Source organism: Phytophthora ramorum (genome assembly GCF_020800215.1).
Source record: "Phytophthora ramorum isolate Pr-102 chromosome Unknown Phyram_PR-102_s0005, whole genome shotgun sequence".
Lineage (NCBI taxonomy): Eukaryota > Oomycota > Peronosporomycetes > Peronosporales > Peronosporaceae > Phytophthora > Phytophthora ramorum.
In genome coordinates this window covers 1,273,320-1,290,696 of record NW_027150651.1, presented here as the reverse complement: position 1 = coordinate 1,290,696, position 17,377 = coordinate 1,273,320, and the positions used below count along the sequence as shown (strand labels likewise).

Below are 17,377 nucleotides of genomic sequence, written 5' to 3'. Positions count from 1 at the left end.
TGCATCCCGTTTCTTCGGTTGAACTCATAGCCATGAAAGTCACTTGAGACTGCTAAAGCCACCAAGTTAGGCAGGGCTGTCTTTGATGTTGGTCGCGTAGCAGAAGGACGCACTTAGCAATGGAGCTCTTCGTCCATGAGGAGAATGAGCAAATGAACAATCAGGACTCACCTAGCTACCACTAAACTACGGTCCCCCACCTGGCTAATGATGCACTCGATTCTATCCCGGCTCAACGTCGCCCAGCGCAAGTCAAACACAGGAATGCGTTCATCTCACTACTTCCACGCCAGAATAGCCCTCATCGCCGCAAGTATAATATCATGGCGTACTATAAGCCGTTGGGCTCTTTTGGTTTCCCCCTTCGATGTGTCTGGCGCTGGTTGTGCAGTGGTAGGATGATGTCGCGCGCGAAAATGGCGTCGCTGCTCTTCCGGGAGCTGCACTTCTACCTCACGCGCACGCTGTGGCCCGAGGCCAAGGCGGAGCTGACGTAGTTGGTGGAGAAGAATAGTGGTGGGGTGCCTGCGACCCCCGCGGGCGCCACGCAGATCGTGGACTGCGAGCGACTGGGCGCACGTCACCCCGAGTGGATCTCCACCGAGTTCATCAAGGACTCGTTCATAACGTTGTAATCAACAAAGCAACAGCAACAGCTCGGCAGGGTCACAACTCTGCCGAGGGGCTGTTGGCCCTACACTGGTCGGTTGCACTAGGATTAACAACTTGGCGCACCGGCTCCGCTGGGACGGCGATACCGCATGAGTGCAGTAAACGTACCTTTAATGTGGACATTCATCTGGAGCTCGACACTTTGATCGCCATGCAACGCGTTTTTAGGGGTGCGGTCGCTGTGAGCTCGCCGCCGCGCGCGTAAGCAGGTGGAGGAGCACACCCCTCTAAAATGACGCGCCATGCTCACTTCGTAAGTTGCTAGACCAACAAATGGCAACCTCATCCACACCACCACAGAAGACATCGACACCGTTGCCAACCCCGCGTGGTCCAACCCGTACGCGATCAAGCTGCCCAAGCAGGCACCCTTCGGCATACAGGCATGCTACTCGTACACGTACCGCCAAATGGCCGACGAAGTAAACGGCGTCGTCAGGTATTACCTGCACGAGTTCCACAACGACCTAACGCTGTTGGCGACGGACTTCGGCGCCACCAAGCCCGACTACGAGGTGTACTCGTTCAGCGACATGGGTGTTGCGATTCGCACGTGTGTGTCCGGCAGCAGCACGACCTGCATGGACTCGGCGCTGGTGCACGGCATGGCGTTCGTGTCGGCCACGTACGCTGGTCTCACCGCATGCATCCAGTCCGACTACGCCATGACACTGCTGGATAGCTCGACGCCAGGCAAGTTCGTCGTGCAGCTCGCGAATGGCCAGACGTGGGTGGTCTTTGCCAGTGATACCAGCGCGTCGTTCTCAATCGACAGCACGGGGTCGGCGCTGGTGGCTGCGGCCGCCTACACCGGCACGCTACGGGTGGCAATTCTTCCCGAAAACAGCGATCAGGACGTGTACGACGACTACGCGTCGTGTATTGTGTGCGGTGGCGACGTATCGGTGCAGTCTCGCACGAGTTACTCGCTGGAGTGGGAGACGGAAGGCAGTGGGTGCGACAGCACAGGTCTTCTGCATTTTGCACTGCCGCACCAAGTGGAGGTTATGAGCAGTGCCACGGCGGCGCAGTCGAGTGGAGCAATTGTCTTGCACTCGAGTACACGCGGCGACATGGTCACAATGCCCTTGTATGTTGTCTCGTACACCAATGGGACGCTCAGCGTGTTGCTGACAAAAGGCTCGATGAGTGCCTCCAGCTTCGATAAACAACTACTCAGGAGTGTAGTGTCATCTCCCACCACCGAGCTGTCGACGGCCATCAAACACAATGACGCGTACTTCTGGTACGCCTTGCCGTTGTAGTACCAGCTGCCAGTGTCCAAGCTCCAGTCACTGTCAATGTCGCTCTGCAGCGTGGCGAGAAGACCAATCTGCGAGACCACGTCGGCAGACAGCTTGTTGGCTGGGTAGAAATCCACCTCGTCGCCCGCTTCGTCCTCCGTCAGCGTCCAGCTACATGTACCAGACGTGGTTACCTGACCCACCCAGGTTTTCACTAACAAGGATGTCAACGTAGAGTTTGGTAACAGAACAGTGCAGCAACAGCAGCAGTCTAGTCGCGCGCGTCGAACACGGACAGCAGCAGCTCGCGCAGATCCTTGCCGAACTTCTTCTTGTACACGGGCTTGATGTCGCGCAGCATGAGGTGGTGGCGCACCACGGCCCTCACGCATCATAGCAATGCCGTCGTTGACTTCGCTCATGGGCATCTGCTGAACAATGGCGCGCACGTTCAACCACACCTTACACATAAACAACGTACTCGTCCTCCTCTCCCGGGGGGTACATCGATTCGTCCTCGTCCTCCCCCAAGTACACGAAGCAAGCAGAATTCGAGGCCCATTGAAGCACAGGTCCTTCTTCCCACAGCAGCTCGAACTCGGCTTGAACACCGATCATTTTAATATTATAGTGATATCGACATCTGCGCTAGCCCTTCTCTTTTGCTACGCCACATCGTCACATTTTTTATACCTCGCTCAGCCGTGCCCACCGCGCACAGCATCAAACATTATCTCATATCTCGACGAGGTTTGTCTAGCCAAAGTTAGCTAAGAGAAAATCATATTTTAATACTCTTATTAAAAAGTATTATCGGTAGTATTCAACAGAGTAGTACCTATCGAACTATTTTATCAATGCTACTAATAATATAGGCACCCAAAAACGTTTTGAGCAGTGAGCCCATTTTGAGAGCCCCCATTTTCTGGGAAACGATGTCGCTCTTCACCAAGAAGGACCTGGGGCTGCTGCTGCCGGACGACACTCCGGGCGACCCGGTGTCGCTGCGTCACACCACCACCAAGTACGTGTCACGTTCTCGCTGCTAGTTGTGTATCACTTTCCCACTCGGTCTCTAACGCTTGCATTCCACCGCAGAGAGGAGACGGAGGTGTTCAAGCCACTGAAGCCCAAGGTGGACCCGTCCAAGAAGGTGACGCGCTATCGGGCAGGACAGGTGCCTTTATTTGCGCACGGATACGAGGAAGAACGGGGCTTCGTGACAGCCAATAGCCAGGTGCGAGTGTTCCCGAAGGACAAAGCGCAGGACAAAGCGGCTGCTCCAGTGATCAGCACTGGACGGAGACGCGTGGAAGCGCAGGTCCTCAGCTCAACCGCTCCTGCTGCTTCCGCCATAGACCGTGGCCGGAGAGAGCGAGTGCACTCGTCTTCGGAGGACGAAAAGGACTCTGGTGGTGAGGATGTCGCCAAGGCTCTGCAAGACTCGAGCTCAGAGGAGGAAGATGACTCCGACATCGACCGTCGCCGGCGCTTGTTGCGCAATAAGGTAAAGGCACGCGAAGCGCAACAGGAAGAGGAGATGAAGCCTACTGTGGTGGACAAGATGAGCGGGCGCCAACCTGTGGAGCCTCAAATTGTAAAACGGAGTGGCGTGACAACCCCTGCAATGAAGACTGCAAACGGCGTAGAGAGTAGCAGCAGCGGCAGCAGCAGCTCGGAGTATGAGACCGACACGGATGACTCAGAGCCTGGTGAAGAACTTATGAAGCCTGTATTCGTCCCTAAGAAAGCTCGTGGGACTGTGAAGCGCGAAGAGGAGCTGGCAGCAGAAGAGGAACGACGCCAGCAGCACGAGCTGGAGAAGATGGAGGCACGAAAAATGGAGTCGCGCCGCTTAGTCGCTGAAGAAATTAGGCGCGAGCAGGACGGTGCCGATAAGGGCGACTCAACTGATGCGGAGATGCCGGATGATACGGATGGCCTGGACCCGGCCCAGGAGTACCGTGATTGGGAACTGCGCGAAATGCGGCGTATCAAACGGTAGGTGACTCCTTTTACTGATGCAGCCTTGAGGTGACTATTCTGACTTAGATGTCATGTTTGACGTTGCAGCGACCGCGACCGAAAGGAGCAACGCAGGAAAGACGAGGAGGAAACGGAAAGGAGACGTAACTTGACAGAGGAAGAGCGCGCCGCCGAGGACGCGTACGTTTTTCAAGCGTTTATCGAATAGCAAGCGGGGGCTGTGCTAACGGTTGGTTGTCTTGGCGTTTGCAGCAAGTTGAAGAAGAATGAGCCGAAGGAGAAGAAGAAGCTGCGCTTCATGCAAAAGTACTACCACAAAGGCGCCTTCTACGTGGACGACGACAGCATTCGCTCGAAGGACGACGTACGCAAGCGGGATGCCACCGAGGCGACGTTGGAGGACAAGTTCAATAAGGAAATGCTTCCTGCGGTGATGCAGGTCAAGAACTTTGGACGTGCTGGCCGGTACGGAACTTGTTGTGCAACAATGCCACCATCCCTCTAACCACTTCCATGTCTGTTCTTTTGTTATGCTCACAATTATAATTCATTAGCACCAAGTACACGCATCTGGCGGACCAAGACACGTCCAGCCGCGACTCGCTGTGGGCGCGCAATGATGGCATCCGCGAAAAGTACAAGAGCCACCTTGGGGGCATGAAGGATATCGACGGGTCGACGAAGCGACGGAGAAAAGAGTAACACTTGGAACCGGCGGCTTGGGACGACACCAGTAGAAACAGCGCGAGCCGAGTCGTAAAAGCATCGTCCGCAGTCTCGCTTTGGGTATATTCATTCAGCCACTCAGCAGCAGCAAAGCTTTCTTCCGAAAATGGAGCTCGTACGGGTTGTAAAGCGTGAGGTCGGCTGGTTTGAGAACATAACTCTTGCTTTCTCGCACTCTTCTACCCCTTCCTCGTTCTCCAAGTGAACTGTTCGCCTAAGTGGTCATGTACGTGGAGATATCGATCTGGTCGGGAAGCTCCGGGATGTTCACCTCGAAACGCGACTGCACCTTAGCGAGCATCTCCGTGTCCTCCTCCGACGAGATGAAACTAATCGACAGACCCTTGGTACCGAAACGACCGGCACGGCCCACACGGTGGAGGTACTGGTCGCTGTCGTTCGGGAAGTCGTAGTTGACGACGATGTTGACACGCTCAATATCCATACCACGACCGAACAGGTCCGTGGTCACGAGGATACGCTTCTGAAAGTCCTTGAAGCTTTTGTACCGCTTGATACGCTCCTCCTGGGTAAGATCAGCCGTAATACAGATCGACGGGAAGTTACACTCGTTCAGCAGGCGGTTCAGCTCGCGTCCACGGTTTTTCTTGGACACGAAGATGACCACCTGGTTGAACTCCAGCGCATCGAGCAGGTCGTTCAGCTTACGGTTCTTCTCCGATTCCTCCAGCTTGATGTAGTACTGCTGCAGACCGTGGAGCGTCAGCTTCGTCTCGTCGTCGACGTAGATCTCCATCGGCTGTGCCACAAACGCAATCGCACATACAATCAGTTAGCACGTTGCACTCAAAATAATTACAACATGTCAAGCAAGCACTTCACTTACATCCTGGCAGAATTTCCGGCACACCGGGCGGATCTCCTTGGACAGAGTAGCCGAGAACATCATCACCTGCTTGTCGTGCGGGGTAGCCTTGAAGATCTCCTGGATATCGCGGCGCATGTCTGTCGAAACCCCCAGTTAGTTAAAGATATACTGTTGCAATATCGCTCTCACGACGTACCGATCGCCTCCAGCATCTTGTCACACTCGTCCATGACGAAGTGCTTCACCTTGTCCAGCTTCAGGGTCTTTTCACGAAGCAGACCCAGGATGCGGCCGGGGGTACCCACAAGAATGTGGGGCGGGTTGTTCTTTAGAGCCTCACGGTTCTGTGCGATGGGCACACCTGCAAACAAGATCGTGTAAGCCACCCACAGCAAGATCTCATATTCAGAAAACTGCATACCTCCGTAGAACACGCCGGTCTTAACATCAACCAGGTACTTGCTGAAACGCTCGTACTCGTGAGCGATCTGAAACGCCAGTTCACGGGTGTGGCACATGACCACGACGCTGATCTGGCCGTCCACAGGCTCAATCTAAGGTACAACACAGCACAACGTACATCAGCGGCCGCAAAGCAGCGAACGCAATGGTTCACAATCGTACCTGGTGCAGAGTAGCAAGCACGAACACGGCGGTCTTGCCCATACCCGACTTGGCCTGGCAAATGATGTCCATGCCTAGCACGGCCTGAGGAATGCACTCGTGTTGCACTGCACATATCCAATAAAAAGTACCATACGGTTAGTCCTTTCTCATTCTCCCCTTCAGCACGAACTGAATCCCACCTTCCGACGGGTGCTCAAAACCGCAGTCCACGACGGCGCGCAGGCACTCAGGCTTCAGGATGAAGTCACGGAAACCCGAACTGTGAATGCCGACGTAGTGGCCCCTACGATTCCACCAGGTCGATCACCATCCAGCGACACCACGCAACAGATAAAGAAGAAGGTTGTTAACAAAACTGGGCTCTCTTTCCCTCGGTCCCGAGTGAGCGGTGCGTAGCCGAGCGGCCGAGCGTCGATTGCGTCATCAAGACGGCCGACTCGGACTCTCAAGAGGTCCTCCGCGCGCAGGCGGGCGAGCAAGAACTCGTCCCCTTCTCCCCCCGGCGTCGCTCTCTCCTCGGCGCTGCTCCCCCTCTCTCGGGTATACATTCCCCCTTTTGAGATCTTTTTTTGCTTACTTCTTGGCGTCCTTGCCCTCGGCGGCGTCCTTGGAGGCGTCCGTCGTCGTTTCCTCCTCCTCTTCGTAGTCGACCAGCTCGTCATCGAACTCCTTGTTCTCTTCGCCCGGCATGGTGGTTTGGGGGTTGACTTGCTTGATAAGCTAGGGCTTGTGCTGTTTGCGGCCGAGCGATACGCGTCGGTCTCTCGATTCGGTTGTGAGAGCCACCGAGCTTGGGCGGGAACGATCTAACTTTTCATTGGCTGAAACTCAAATATGGAAAAATATATACGGGCGGGACGAGGCGGGGCGACATATATATCATCGCATTGGCTGAAAAGAATCCCCATTTTAGCCAATACGAACGGCTCGATCGAATTCGAGGAAAAAGGACAGCGACAATTGGAGCATGGCGGCAGCTCCCTCTGTAAGCTCAACCGTGTCCACGGCGTCCACGGCGTCCTCGGCTTCGGTCATGGAGACCGCAGGATCTACACGCACGGCGCTCGTCATCGGTACGTAGAGAGCTGCGTCTGCTGAGCGTCTTATACGGTGTTTCTTAGTTGTATTTCTCGCGGTTTTTGGGCGACTGGCTGGCTGTAGACGGATCGTACGCCTTGATCGGCGCTCGCGACATGGTGGGTAGCACGTTGCTGCTTCAGATCCGATTGTATTATGTGACTATATTGTGCGGTCATTTGGCTGTCTGAAGGGAGGCAAAATCGACTACATCAAGCTCCGAGCAGCTCTGGAAGAGCAGGCGGCGACGCAGTTTGGAGGTAGGCTTTGAGCATACGTGCGCACTTACGTATAGAGTTGCCGTGTCGTTGCATGCAGATAGTTTGCGTTTTGGTGCCTGCTGGATCACAGGGCTAAAAAAATACCGCGGATGCCTTTTGACCTTCTCGTTCTTCGTTAGATTGCTGGTTCTTCGATCAAAACCCCTCAGCTCAACGGCTTAATCCAGCCTTGACAGCCGAGTACCACATGCTGAAATTCGCCCCTCCGGATGGACCTCAGGTGTTGTAGCTCGCTTATGTGGATGTGGCGCTGGGTGGTTATTGAGTATTTGTTTTGTTTGCTTGATGCTTACAGTTCCAAGTCAGCTTGTTTCCTATGAAAAAGTATAGTTGTCATTGCAAAAAATGCGGCAACCACTTCACGCAGAACGTGCAGAAGGGGGTGGACAACGGGTCAGTACAGCAGGTGCTGCCTTTTGGAAATACTTGCACCTATCTGATTTTGCTGTGTTTTCTCTTTTAGTATTGCTACCAAGATCTTGTCCCTTGCGTACGAAAATGTACGCGTGTAGTTTGATGATGCCCTGCTGTGTTGTGAAAGCACTCTGCAAACCCTGGTTGTTCTTGATGTGTAGATTTGCGATCGCTTTATCCTGTTCGCGGGTACGTATTGTCTATCGTGTTGCTTGAACTTCAGGAATTTTTATTAATATCTGCTTTGGCTTGTGATAGGTGATGGAGACTTTTACAGCTCGCTAAGCCACGTTCGAAATGTGCTGCGAAAAGATATCTGGGTGATCGGTACGCGGGTTTTCACTCGTTCGCTGCATGATGCATTTTGCTGCAAATGTAATTGGTTGAACAAGTACTCATACATACATGTATGGCAGGTTACCGAGGCACCGTATCGGGGGATCTGCAGCAACTTGCGTCGCGAATGATCTGGATGAACGACTTGTGGTCTCAAGTAAAGAATACCCGGCAAGAGAGGCCTCGTGACCGAGGCCGGAGGGATGAACGGAGAAGAGATACGCCCGGATGGTTTGAAGATCACCAGGGTGAAGACTTTCAGCTTCACAATGGCTCTTCGTCACCAATCGATGAGAGTCAAGACGTTGGCAGTGGTCGGCAAGTGGTGATTGCCCCGCTTGAAACGGAGGCGTCGAATCGTTCCAATTACTCTACACGTGGAAAAGCTCGTAATCGTGTTGGGCGCCAGAATGGGAGAGGGAAGGGTAGGAATGGTAAAGGTCGTAGCCGCTCACGATCGAGGGATCGACCGCGTGCAGAGCAACGTAGCAACGAGAGAGCTCATGGCCCAATGGCAGCTCCTGCTGTTGAAGGCATAGCGGTTGGCGTTCCAACAGTGGATATGAAGACGAAGAAGTCCGCAGCTGAAGGAAAACGAGGTGCCGGAGTGAGGAACGGAAAGAAGCGGAAAAGAAATGGTAAGTGTACCGTTGCATCTCTAGGAGGATGCAGTCTAATGTGATCACTTCGATATTAACGTGTAGAAAATAACGAGCGAGAGCGTTCAAAACGTAGAGGACGTGGAGACAGGCAAGCAGACGATGAACCTGTCTTCACTTTGTCGGACATCAGCAGTTCAGATGAGGAAGGAGGCAAGCCGTTCCCGCTGTCATTGCCTGTGCCGCTGAGATCAACGGCAGCGGCACCGGTTATGACAGTGCAGGGGGCTGATGGCGGGGTGGATGAAATCGGTTGCCGAACGCAAGTTATCAACCTCGCTTCTGACACGGAGAGTGAATGAGGCACCAGCATTCTTTGACCAAAGTGGTGGAAAATGCAGGAGATCACGAGTGGTGGAAGCCTCAAGGTGCTGATTAGCTACTGGGGAGAACTGGAGGATCCGGTGGTTACCGGAGCGGGATGTTGTAGTGTTTGTTGCCAATGGCCACGTGGACTGTTGCAACGCCTGCCGTAAAGCATGATGTTGTCGTCTGCTGCTTTCCCTGTCGGGTTGTGAGGAGGCTTTCACATTGATCCGATGTCAGTTTCGCGAGCTCTTCGCCCATCGAAGACGCGATGCTGACATGCGGAATGGGGTTCTATGAGATCAAATCCAACCCGACGAAAGCAAGCAAGCACGCAGCATGGTCCGTGCCATCGGCAGCAAACACAACAGCAGAAGAATGAATATTACCACTTCGTTTGGTTGCAGCATTTTAAACCGTGAAGGCGTACCTTGTAGTAAGTGGGTAGTTTGAATTGTGTCAAGCACTGGTCCACGCAACGCAGCACTTGGACAAACTGCTGCTCACCTTCACCAACCCGAAGCGCTAGGAACGATCGTGTTTTGTCGTCATTCACCAATACTAGCGCGCGTCGCAGGGTGATGTTGAACCTGTGTGCAGTATTGGAAAAGTCATCAGCACAACCTCAGCTCACTGCACAGTTACCACAAGCCCACGCACCGTTGTCGCCATTTAAGCGCGGCACGAAGCGAATCTACGAATCCATCGATCTGGTCGTAGATGAGTACAAACGGCCGCGACAGACTCAAATGTAGGCTAGCGTCTCCTTTTGTCGACGAGGACTCTCCAAGTCCAAGCTCTTCAAAAGGCACCAATGTCACCGTATCACCAACAAGTTCCTGGACACGGTTGATTGTCTCTCTGGCTAGCTCACGCAGCTCTGGGGTAATTGTAATGTCGATCCGAACGTGACTTGGCCAATTACCATCCGCATGCGGGAATGCTCGCTTCCACTGCGGCTCATCCGAGCGCTTACGCTTGGCGCCAACCTGTGCGTCACCGTCGGCAGTCAATCCATCGGTATCATGGCATTCTACGTCACTATCCGACGAGGAGGCTGCGTCTGATGACTCGGACGACGACCCGTAGGCTGCAACGATGGACTCCATCTTCGTGAACGAATGAATGGCAGGAGGAAGGAACAAAAACGGGGAATTGAAAATGGATACGATTCGTGCTAATGGGATAAGTTGCTCAGAGACTAGCGACGTTAACTGTCTTCCGCCAGCACCTCGTTAATCTGAACCTCCGATGGAGGACGTCCCGTGATAAGCTACGTCACGCAGAACAGCAACGTCAATAAACGATTATGCAGGGGGGGGGGGGGGGGGGGGCGTTGCGCACCTTGCAAACGAAGTTGAGAATCTGCACTTTGCCCACTTCCATGAAAGTGCGAGGTCCGTACTTATAGTACTTGATCTTCTTCAGGTCGGCATCAAGCTCCGAGGTGGCATCCAGGTAACTGGAATCAAGCAATCATCAGCACTAGCCAAGTATGCTCAGAAGCAACTAGCACTTCACTTACAGTTGGGACTCAAATGTCTTGAATAGAAGAGGAATGTCGCCGAGCTGCGGGTGCTCGCCTTTCAGTTTCACCTTCCGGTCCAGACGGATCAGCTGCTTCCACAAGTCATCTACGTTTCGAAAGAGACAATGGTAAGACTAATACATAGATCAACATGCACGTCTGTTTATAGGAGTCACAAACCTTCCGAAAGCTGCCGCGCGGGGGCACACCACAGGAGACCAAGAACCATCATGAGAAAGCCACGCGATGCAGCCTTGCCCGTTTTGTTCATGAGCAGCAAGTGCTCCTGTGACGATGCGTTGTTCAGCACCAGGTATAGCTCCTTGCTCGTGCTATCTTCCACCTGCACCACGCGATAGCCGAACACATTCTCGATCTTTTGCTTCGCATGGTAGAAAAAGTATCTACGCAGCACAATCGTCAGCAGGCAGTGCAAGTGCCGCTTTCCCAGCCAATTCACTCACCTCGACACGTTCTTATACTGTGGAAACACCTCCTTACTGATGTCTGCGAACTTAATCGGCAGCTTCAAGCCGCCTTTGTACAGCATGTAGCGCACCAGTTTGGCCGTGAGCTCATCCAGCGCCTAATTCACACCACCACCACGTCAATTTTGCACCTCTACACTCCACCGCAGCAAACTTCCAACAGACGCACCTTGTCTGACAAGCTGTGCACCGCCTTGGGCATGGTCGGCGACTTGTTGGCCTTCCTGCCTTCGTCGCTCTCGTCGTCTTCCGCAGGAGGACCCGCCTGGCTCATCTGCACGGCATATTCCGTCTGCGTGAAGTCCAGCAACGCTTCCTCTTCGTCGCTCCCGCTGTCTGCGTCTTTCTCTTCTTCGTCACTGGGTCCGTCAGCCACCACGACGTTCGTGGGTAGCACGTCGTCATCACTCTCTTCTGTGTTGTCGATCGATCCACCTGCTCCACGACAAAATCGTGGGCATACAAGACACACTACGGTACTTACGTGTGCACATTCACGTACGGAGGCGGGGTCGTTCGCTGCGCTGCGAGGCCTCCTCGCGTCGACGCTTCATTCGGGCCGTGGTCGTCGAAAGTCAAGTTTTGGTTCCCGCGCTTTTTGTGTAATGCAAATATTACGGATGCTAATGCGAATGTTGCATTCGGAATTGCAAGTTGAAGGTATCTTTTGCAACTGGTAGCGATGATGCTGCGCGCATTCGTACTGTTCTCGCTCCAAGCGGCTGCTGTCCAAGCCAAGCGTAGCTCCGTCTCGTCGCTCGAGGACCTCGGGATCTTCATTGCGGTAGTGTACGCAGCGGTGCTCATGCCGCTGCTCGGCTACTTCCTTTATAACGTTGCTCGCGATCCTGCGACGGGCCAAGTGCTGCGTGTCATGTGGGCGCGAATCAAGCAGCGAACGTTCGCGTTCCTCGGACCGAGCCCTGAATCCCGCAGCACAGCCACCCAACTCGATCGTCAACCAGTGATCCATGCGGCAATGGCAGCAGAGAGCAAAAAAGGGAGATAAAATGACGATTAATGACCATGACCACAGCTTTGATTGGGACGAGGTGGGGCGGCAAGCAAGTTGAGTCTTAGCGTTCACTTTCTAATTTGACGAGCGACAAATAGCGCGAGGCCACCATGCCAAAGAAGCGGAAAGACCGCACCGCCACCGCACTGATTGTTGGTACACTAGAATTGGTTGCCGAGTTATCGACTATGAGGTAACAGAAGCCTTGTTTTGCTGTACAGTACATGTACAGATGGAGCCTATGCTCGCATCCATGGACGTGTTTTAGTGAGCGCTGTGCATGTGTGCAGGAAAATGAGATTCAAGCGGTTTACTTTGGCTTAATGCAGGGAGGCAAACTCAACTTTGCAGCCTACAAACGGAGCTCGAAAGAATTGCCGATGCCACGTTTGAAGGCGGGTGCATCAATTTGGTAGGCGTCATGTCGTTGCTAACTGTGAATCCCTTTTTGCTGCACATGATAGAGCGCTGGTACTTTGACAGCCAAAGAAGTGATGCACGGGGCGGCAGCGCACTGGCCTCTGAGTATCATGCTCTTAAGTTTGCGCCTCCGTTAGGACCGCAGGTGTGAACGCTTTTACGTTTGGTGCATGATGCATATTGTGTTAATTGTTGTGGTTGATACGGTAATGCAGTTCCAAGTCGAGGTCTTCTCAACGAAGAAGTACAACTGCTGTTGCACTAGATGTGGAAACCGATTTACGCCGAGCCGTAGACACCGCGTGCGTGCTACAACTTTAAACTCATAGTGTACTTGTATTTCTGCTAACGTATAGTGCTGGACAGGATTGCCACCAAGATGCTACCATTGCCATCGCTGAATGTACGATGTGGAACTCAATCGCACTTACCGATTCGAGTATTGACGCTCTTGTTGCTTCTTGGTTGTGTAGCATATTGACCGTGTTATTCTTTTAAGCGGTGATGGAGATTTCCACAGCTCGCTGGGCTTTGTGCGCAACGAGTTACGCAAGGAACCATGGGTCGTCAGTAAGTGCAAGTGACTGGCAAATGATGAACAAGCTGTGTGCCGTGTTCAGCTGACATGTGTCATTTGTCGTTTTCCAGGCTTTTGGGACACCGTGTCTGGTGACTTACAGCAGCTCACATCCAAAATAAGTTGGATAAATGACATTTGGAGCCGTGTCAAGGTTCAAGACGAGGACTTTGTCGCATTGGCTCAGCGAGTAACCAAAACGGCTCGTCGTTTTCGTCGCATTCGACGAGTGGTGCACGCCAACGCTCGCAGCGATACCGTCCTTCGCGGCCATCAAGTGTTCGACGTGGGAGATACGAATTGCAACATCGGTCGCGTGACCGGGATGCCAAACTCGATATCTACGGCATTCGCTTTGATACGAGTGTCTTTCAATTGAACAACGCTGGGATTGCTGCAGGGTCACCAAAACACCACAGAACGTCGTCGCCAGAACGCACAGGTAGCCCAGTGAGAAACATGCGGCCACAATCGCCGCAGCGTATCGACACGACTGAGGCAAGCAGTGGTTCCTTGTTCGATGAAGTAAACCTGAGTGGTTCAGATGATGAAGACAAGTCGTCTCCTGCAGCTTCAGCGGCGCCACTTTGCCCAAGTGAAACCCTAACGGACCAGGTGAGTGAGCGACCTGCGCCGGTGCTGCATGTGCCCTGCGCGGTCCAGTTCCCGTTACAAGTGGCTGTGCCGGTGACGGCGGTGCCACCCGCCGACAGCGATGCTCGCCCTCGTCGCCTGTTTTACCGGATTATTGAAAAAAAAAAAAAACGCCAAGCGACCCGAACAAGCGGATAAGTTGGCAAAACGAGTAAGGTCGGATGGTTCGCTTTGCATATTGTAGGGGACGCAAGACAGTGATTCTAGCAAGGGACAGCTTTGAGTATGTTGCGCTATTAATAATTGTAACTCGTTTTTCGTCCTCAACGGGATAGGTCAAAAATCCAATTGATACATTTCAGGCATGTGGGTTCTGGACGTGGTGGCGGGCGACGGCACCGACACGACCTTCTACCTGGTGGCGGGCGAGTGGAGCGTTGGGCGTAAGCGCTGCCACTTCAACTTCCACGCGGACTCGTCCATCTCGCGCACGCACGCGCTGATCCGCGTAGGGGCACTGACGCCCCAGCAATTGATGGACCCGTCGACGCGGCCAGCGCTGGAGCTGGTGGACCAGAAGTCGCGCTTCGGCTCGTTCGTGAACCAGGAGCAGATTTTCGGCACGCGGCGGCTGCGTCATGGCGATCAGATCTCGTTCGGAGCCAAGAAGACGGTTCTGCGCGTACGCTACCAGGTATTTGTGCTCGTGGCCTCGCGCATCCAACGCGCGAGTCGGGAGCAGTTGAACGACGCATGCCAGCGCATTGGCATGCATCTGATTGTAGCCGAGAGCAAGGACGCCACGCACTGCATCATGGACCCAGGACGCATTGTGGCGACTGTCAAGGTGCTCTGGGCGCTCGTGTACAACCAGCCGGTGGTGTGTACGCCGTGGATCTACGCCATTTTGAATCGCTCGAGCTTGTCGGAGCCGTTGCCAAGGTGTGAAGAGTTCTTGCCGTCGGATCCGTCGATCCCATCGGTGGAGAGCAACTATTTGCCGAATCCACTGCGAAAGACGCTGTTTCAGGGGTATGTGGTGGTATTTCTGACGCCGCAGTCCATGCAAGAGCTTATTGCGGCAATGGGCGGCGTTGTGATTGCTGCATACGAGGGATTTGAGGAAGACGACGCACTGGTGCAAGAGCTTGATTCTCAGGCGTCGAGTAAGCGGCTGCTGCTGATAGAGCCTTCTCAGGGCTCAGGATTCTCCAGCACAGGTGGCCATAGCGAGCAGCGTACCCCTGCAGGCAGTGAGGTGTCTTGTCTAGTGGAAATGGTGGAGCGACGAGTGGAACTGTTTCGGTCGATGGGGGCTATGTTTACTAGTGTACAAGAACTTGCAGCGAGCGTGATCTTCGTGAAAGCGCCTACGGCATCGAACGACTCAGCTTTCAGCAGTAGCCTTGCCAGTTACACAAGCTCGTCTACTCCTCGGATCATGAGCTTTCCCGAACATTTGAGTCTAAGATCTATGTCAACGGCAGAACACGAAGATGATGATGTGAAATCGGCTGAGGGTGACCAGGATTCCGAGTCGCTGGAGGACGCTAATGATGTCAATGCTGCAGACGTAACGATCAAGGAGAGTTCTGAGCAGATGACTGACCCGCACTATGAGAGTGGCGTCGTGGTACCCCACTTGCGCAATCTTGATTGAGTTAGCCGTGTTCTTTCATCGCTAAGCTCGTTTGTTTTGGTGTGTAGATGAAAGGTAGTATCCCCGAGGACATCAACATCGTGCAAGTACCCGTACATAGCAAGCCCCAACGAGGTATGGAGCTTTTAGTATGTCGTAGCGAGCTGGTCTGCATCATGGACTGGTGACTAACGTTATCATGGTGCTCTCTTTGATTTTGACAACGCACTCGCGGAATGAAGTCTCGTCATCGCTGTTGAGCATGATTGGGCGTCCATCCTCTCGTGGAGGCAAGCCCAAGGAGGAAGACGATACGTCTAGCTGGATGTCCGCACGTGTGTTGAGCCCACGCGAGGTGAAGTATGAGGAAGATGACATTGGCAAACCACTTGTCGTTAGCTGTGACTTGGTTGTGAAGAGGCGAAAGCCCACTCGCCAAGGAAGAACGGGGGGGAATGGTCTGATGAATTACAAGCGCTTTAAGAAGGGCAACGGCTGCGGGGCGCGCTCTGCAACAGCCTCCCTGTTCCCCCAGCAGACTGTGGTAAGCGTGGTGGACAATGCCGAGCGTGAGGCACTTCAGGAGAACCTGGAGGCCATGGAGGCGCAAGAACGAATCGCGGAAGAACTGTTTGCCATGGGCGAAGGAAGAACTACAAAGAGATTGTTCTAGGCTAGCCGATGTAAGTCGGTTGCTGGCAATAATTTATCGCAGAGCGCTGGAAACTAATCACGCAGTCCATGTTTATTACTTAGGTGCTGTTTCTTATACGCAACGACAGGAAAAACACGTTACTTGTCGTTGAAGAGGGCCTTCTTGGTGACCTGGAGCTCCTGGCCCAGTGAATTCTCGATGGCAAGTTCGTTTGCGGCCTGCGTGATCTTATCAAGTGCTGACTCCTCCGCCTCCTTGTGCGAATGCTGCTTCTCCGGCACGTAGTATTCGCCAATGCGCGACGCTCCACGTCCGGTGCGCGGCATCAAATGGGCCTCACAGCCATCCAGCTTGTTCGCCAGCAGCTGGATCCGCTCCGAGAAGCGGTCCCGGTTCTCACGCTCCTGCATTGTGTTGGAGCTCAGCGTACGCATCCACAGAAACTCCTCCGAGAGAACGCTCACCACCTGGGATCCCAGGGTACTCATAAAGTAGTCGATCTCCAGGGTGTAGTAGCGGTTCCAGCAGTTACCCCAACGTTCCAATCTCGCACTCTCGTCGGTGACAATCGTCCCATCCGGCGTCTCGTTCACAGGTGCAGCGAAATCCGGCGGGTACACTCGAAACGCCCCCATCTCTGGACGCTTCTTGGCGAGTGAGCGTAGCGGATCCAGCACAATGGCGAGCCACGGGTTGCCGTGCGGATCTTCCGAGCGCTGCCACTGCAACTGCGTGCTGACGTCTGTGGCCGAGAGGAAGCAGTGGCTGTGCACCTCCACGTCGAACGGGTGGCTGTGGTACCAGCCCATAAACTTCTCCTTGCGCGTCTGCTCCACGGCCTCCCCCAGCGAGATCATGTAGTTGATGACCTCGGCGTCGTCCGCCAGCACGCGCGTCTCGGCTCCTTCAATGGGCAGCGGGAAGCAGTCGGTGACCACGAGCGTGTGGGCGTCTCCGGCGTCTCTGTCCGTTCCAGTGGAAGGCCTGCCCATAATGAGCCCCATGATCTCGACGGGCTTGCCACCGGCCTTGATGCCTTTCTCCACGCCCGAGTTGGCGTGGTTGAGCATCTTCATGGTGGCGGCGGGCGACACGATCACCTTCTTGAAGTACTTGGGGTCCTGCATCCACACCTTGTTGTTGCGCACGTCCTTGAGCACCTCCTCGTCGAAGGCGTAGGCCGCGTCTGACTTGGACGTCGCGCCCGGCGTCGGCTTCGCTTCGCTCGCGTGCATCTTAGCAAGATTGATTCTGCCCACACTAAAATGGAGAACGATCTGATTGGCTCATAAAAGGCTACACTT

At 54.0% G+C, this 17,377-nt stretch overlaps 9 protein-coding genes across 9 annotated transcripts; 5 read left to right on the top strand and 4 right to left on the bottom strand.

Annotated features, from left to right (window-relative positions):
- Positions 1 to 823: 823 nt before the first annotated feature.
- Positions 824 to 1,937, top strand: KRP23_6096 (Endo-1,3(4)-beta-glucanase 1; the record flags this gene model as incomplete). The annotated part of the gene is made up of 2 exons (XM_067891245.1): positions 824 to 873; positions 938 to 1,937. The coding sequence occupies 2 exons, from the start codon at positions 824 to 826 to the stop codon at positions 1,935 to 1,937; spliced, it is 1,050 nt and encodes a 349-aa protein (XP_067745620.1).
- A 914-nt stretch (positions 1,938 to 2,851) lies between these two features.
- KRP23_6095 (Microfibrillar-associated protein 1) lies at positions 2,852 to 4,604 on the top strand (the record flags this gene model as incomplete). The annotated part of the gene is made up of 5 exons (XM_067891244.1): positions 2,852 to 2,940; positions 3,015 to 3,917; positions 3,990 to 4,082; positions 4,155 to 4,367; positions 4,457 to 4,604. The coding sequence occupies 5 exons, from the start codon at positions 2,852 to 2,854 to the stop codon at positions 4,602 to 4,604; spliced, it is 1,446 nt and encodes a 481-aa protein (XP_067745619.1).
- Positions 4,605 to 4,842: 238 nt separating this feature from the next.
- KRP23_6094 (DEAD-box ATP-dependent RNA helicase 56) lies at positions 4,843 to 6,774 on the bottom strand (the record flags this gene model as incomplete). The annotated part of the gene is made up of 7 exons (XM_067891243.1): positions 4,843 to 5,388; positions 5,476 to 5,594; positions 5,654 to 5,818; positions 5,879 to 6,011; positions 6,082 to 6,188; positions 6,264 to 6,367; positions 6,662 to 6,774. 7 exons carry the CDS (start codon positions 6,772 to 6,774, stop codon positions 4,843 to 4,845), a joined length of 1,287 nt encoding a protein of 428 aa, XP_067745618.1.
- Positions 6,775 to 7,051: 277 nt separating this feature from the next.
- Positions 7,052 to 9,153, top strand: KRP23_6093 (uncharacterized protein; the record flags this gene model as incomplete). The annotated part of the gene is made up of 10 exons (XM_067891242.1): positions 7,052 to 7,157; positions 7,246 to 7,280; positions 7,355 to 7,421; positions 7,562 to 7,662; positions 7,738 to 7,835; positions 7,906 to 7,942; positions 8,018 to 8,045; positions 8,115 to 8,183; positions 8,273 to 8,830; positions 8,897 to 9,153. 10 exons carry the CDS (start codon positions 7,052 to 7,054, stop codon positions 9,151 to 9,153), a joined length of 1,356 nt encoding a protein of 451 aa, XP_067745617.1.
- Positions 9,154 to 9,259: 106 nt separating this feature from the next.
- Positions 9,260 to 10,266, bottom strand: KRP23_6092 (U6 snRNA phosphodiesterase; the record flags this gene model as incomplete). Its single annotated transcript, XM_067891241.1, has 3 exons — positions 9,260 to 9,451; positions 9,588 to 9,747; positions 9,818 to 10,266. The coding sequence occupies 3 exons, from the start codon at positions 10,264 to 10,266 to the stop codon at positions 9,260 to 9,262; spliced, it is 801 nt and encodes a 266-aa protein (XP_067745616.1).
- Positions 10,267 to 10,367: 101 nt separating this feature from the next.
- Positions 10,368 to 11,727, bottom strand: KRP23_6091 (Non-structural maintenance of chromosomes element 3-like protein; the record flags this gene model as incomplete). Its single annotated transcript, XM_067891240.1, has 7 exons — positions 10,368 to 10,430; positions 10,502 to 10,619; positions 10,683 to 10,791; positions 10,866 to 11,089; positions 11,150 to 11,271; positions 11,343 to 11,608; positions 11,676 to 11,727. The coding sequence occupies 7 exons, from the start codon at positions 11,725 to 11,727 to the stop codon at positions 10,368 to 10,370; spliced, it is 954 nt and encodes a 317-aa protein (XP_067745615.1).
- Positions 11,728 to 11,855: 128 nt separating this feature from the next.
- Positions 11,856 to 13,564, top strand: KRP23_6090 (uncharacterized protein; the record flags this gene model as incomplete). Its single annotated transcript, XM_067891239.1, has 4 exons — positions 11,856 to 11,962; positions 12,975 to 13,011; positions 13,082 to 13,178; positions 13,257 to 13,564. 4 exons carry the CDS (start codon positions 11,856 to 11,858, stop codon positions 13,562 to 13,564), a joined length of 549 nt encoding a protein of 182 aa, XP_067745614.1.
- Positions 13,565 to 14,143: 579 nt separating this feature from the next.
- On the top strand, positions 14,144 to 16,091 carry KRP23_6089 (Nibrin; the record flags this gene model as incomplete). Its single annotated transcript, XM_067891237.1, has 3 exons — positions 14,144 to 15,412; positions 15,487 to 15,553; positions 15,661 to 16,091. The coding sequence occupies 3 exons, from the start codon at positions 14,144 to 14,146 to the stop codon at positions 16,089 to 16,091; spliced, it is 1,767 nt and encodes a 588-aa protein (XP_067745613.1).
- Positions 16,092 to 16,210: 119 nt separating this feature from the next.
- KRP23_6088 (COP9 signalosome complex subunit 5) lies at positions 16,211 to 17,308 on the bottom strand (the record flags this gene model as incomplete). Its single annotated transcript, XM_067891236.1, has 1 exon — positions 16,211 to 17,308. One exon carries the CDS (start codon positions 17,306 to 17,308, stop codon positions 16,211 to 16,213), a length of 1,098 nt encoding a protein of 365 aa, XP_067745612.1.
- Positions 17,309 to 17,377: the final 69 nt, after the last annotated feature.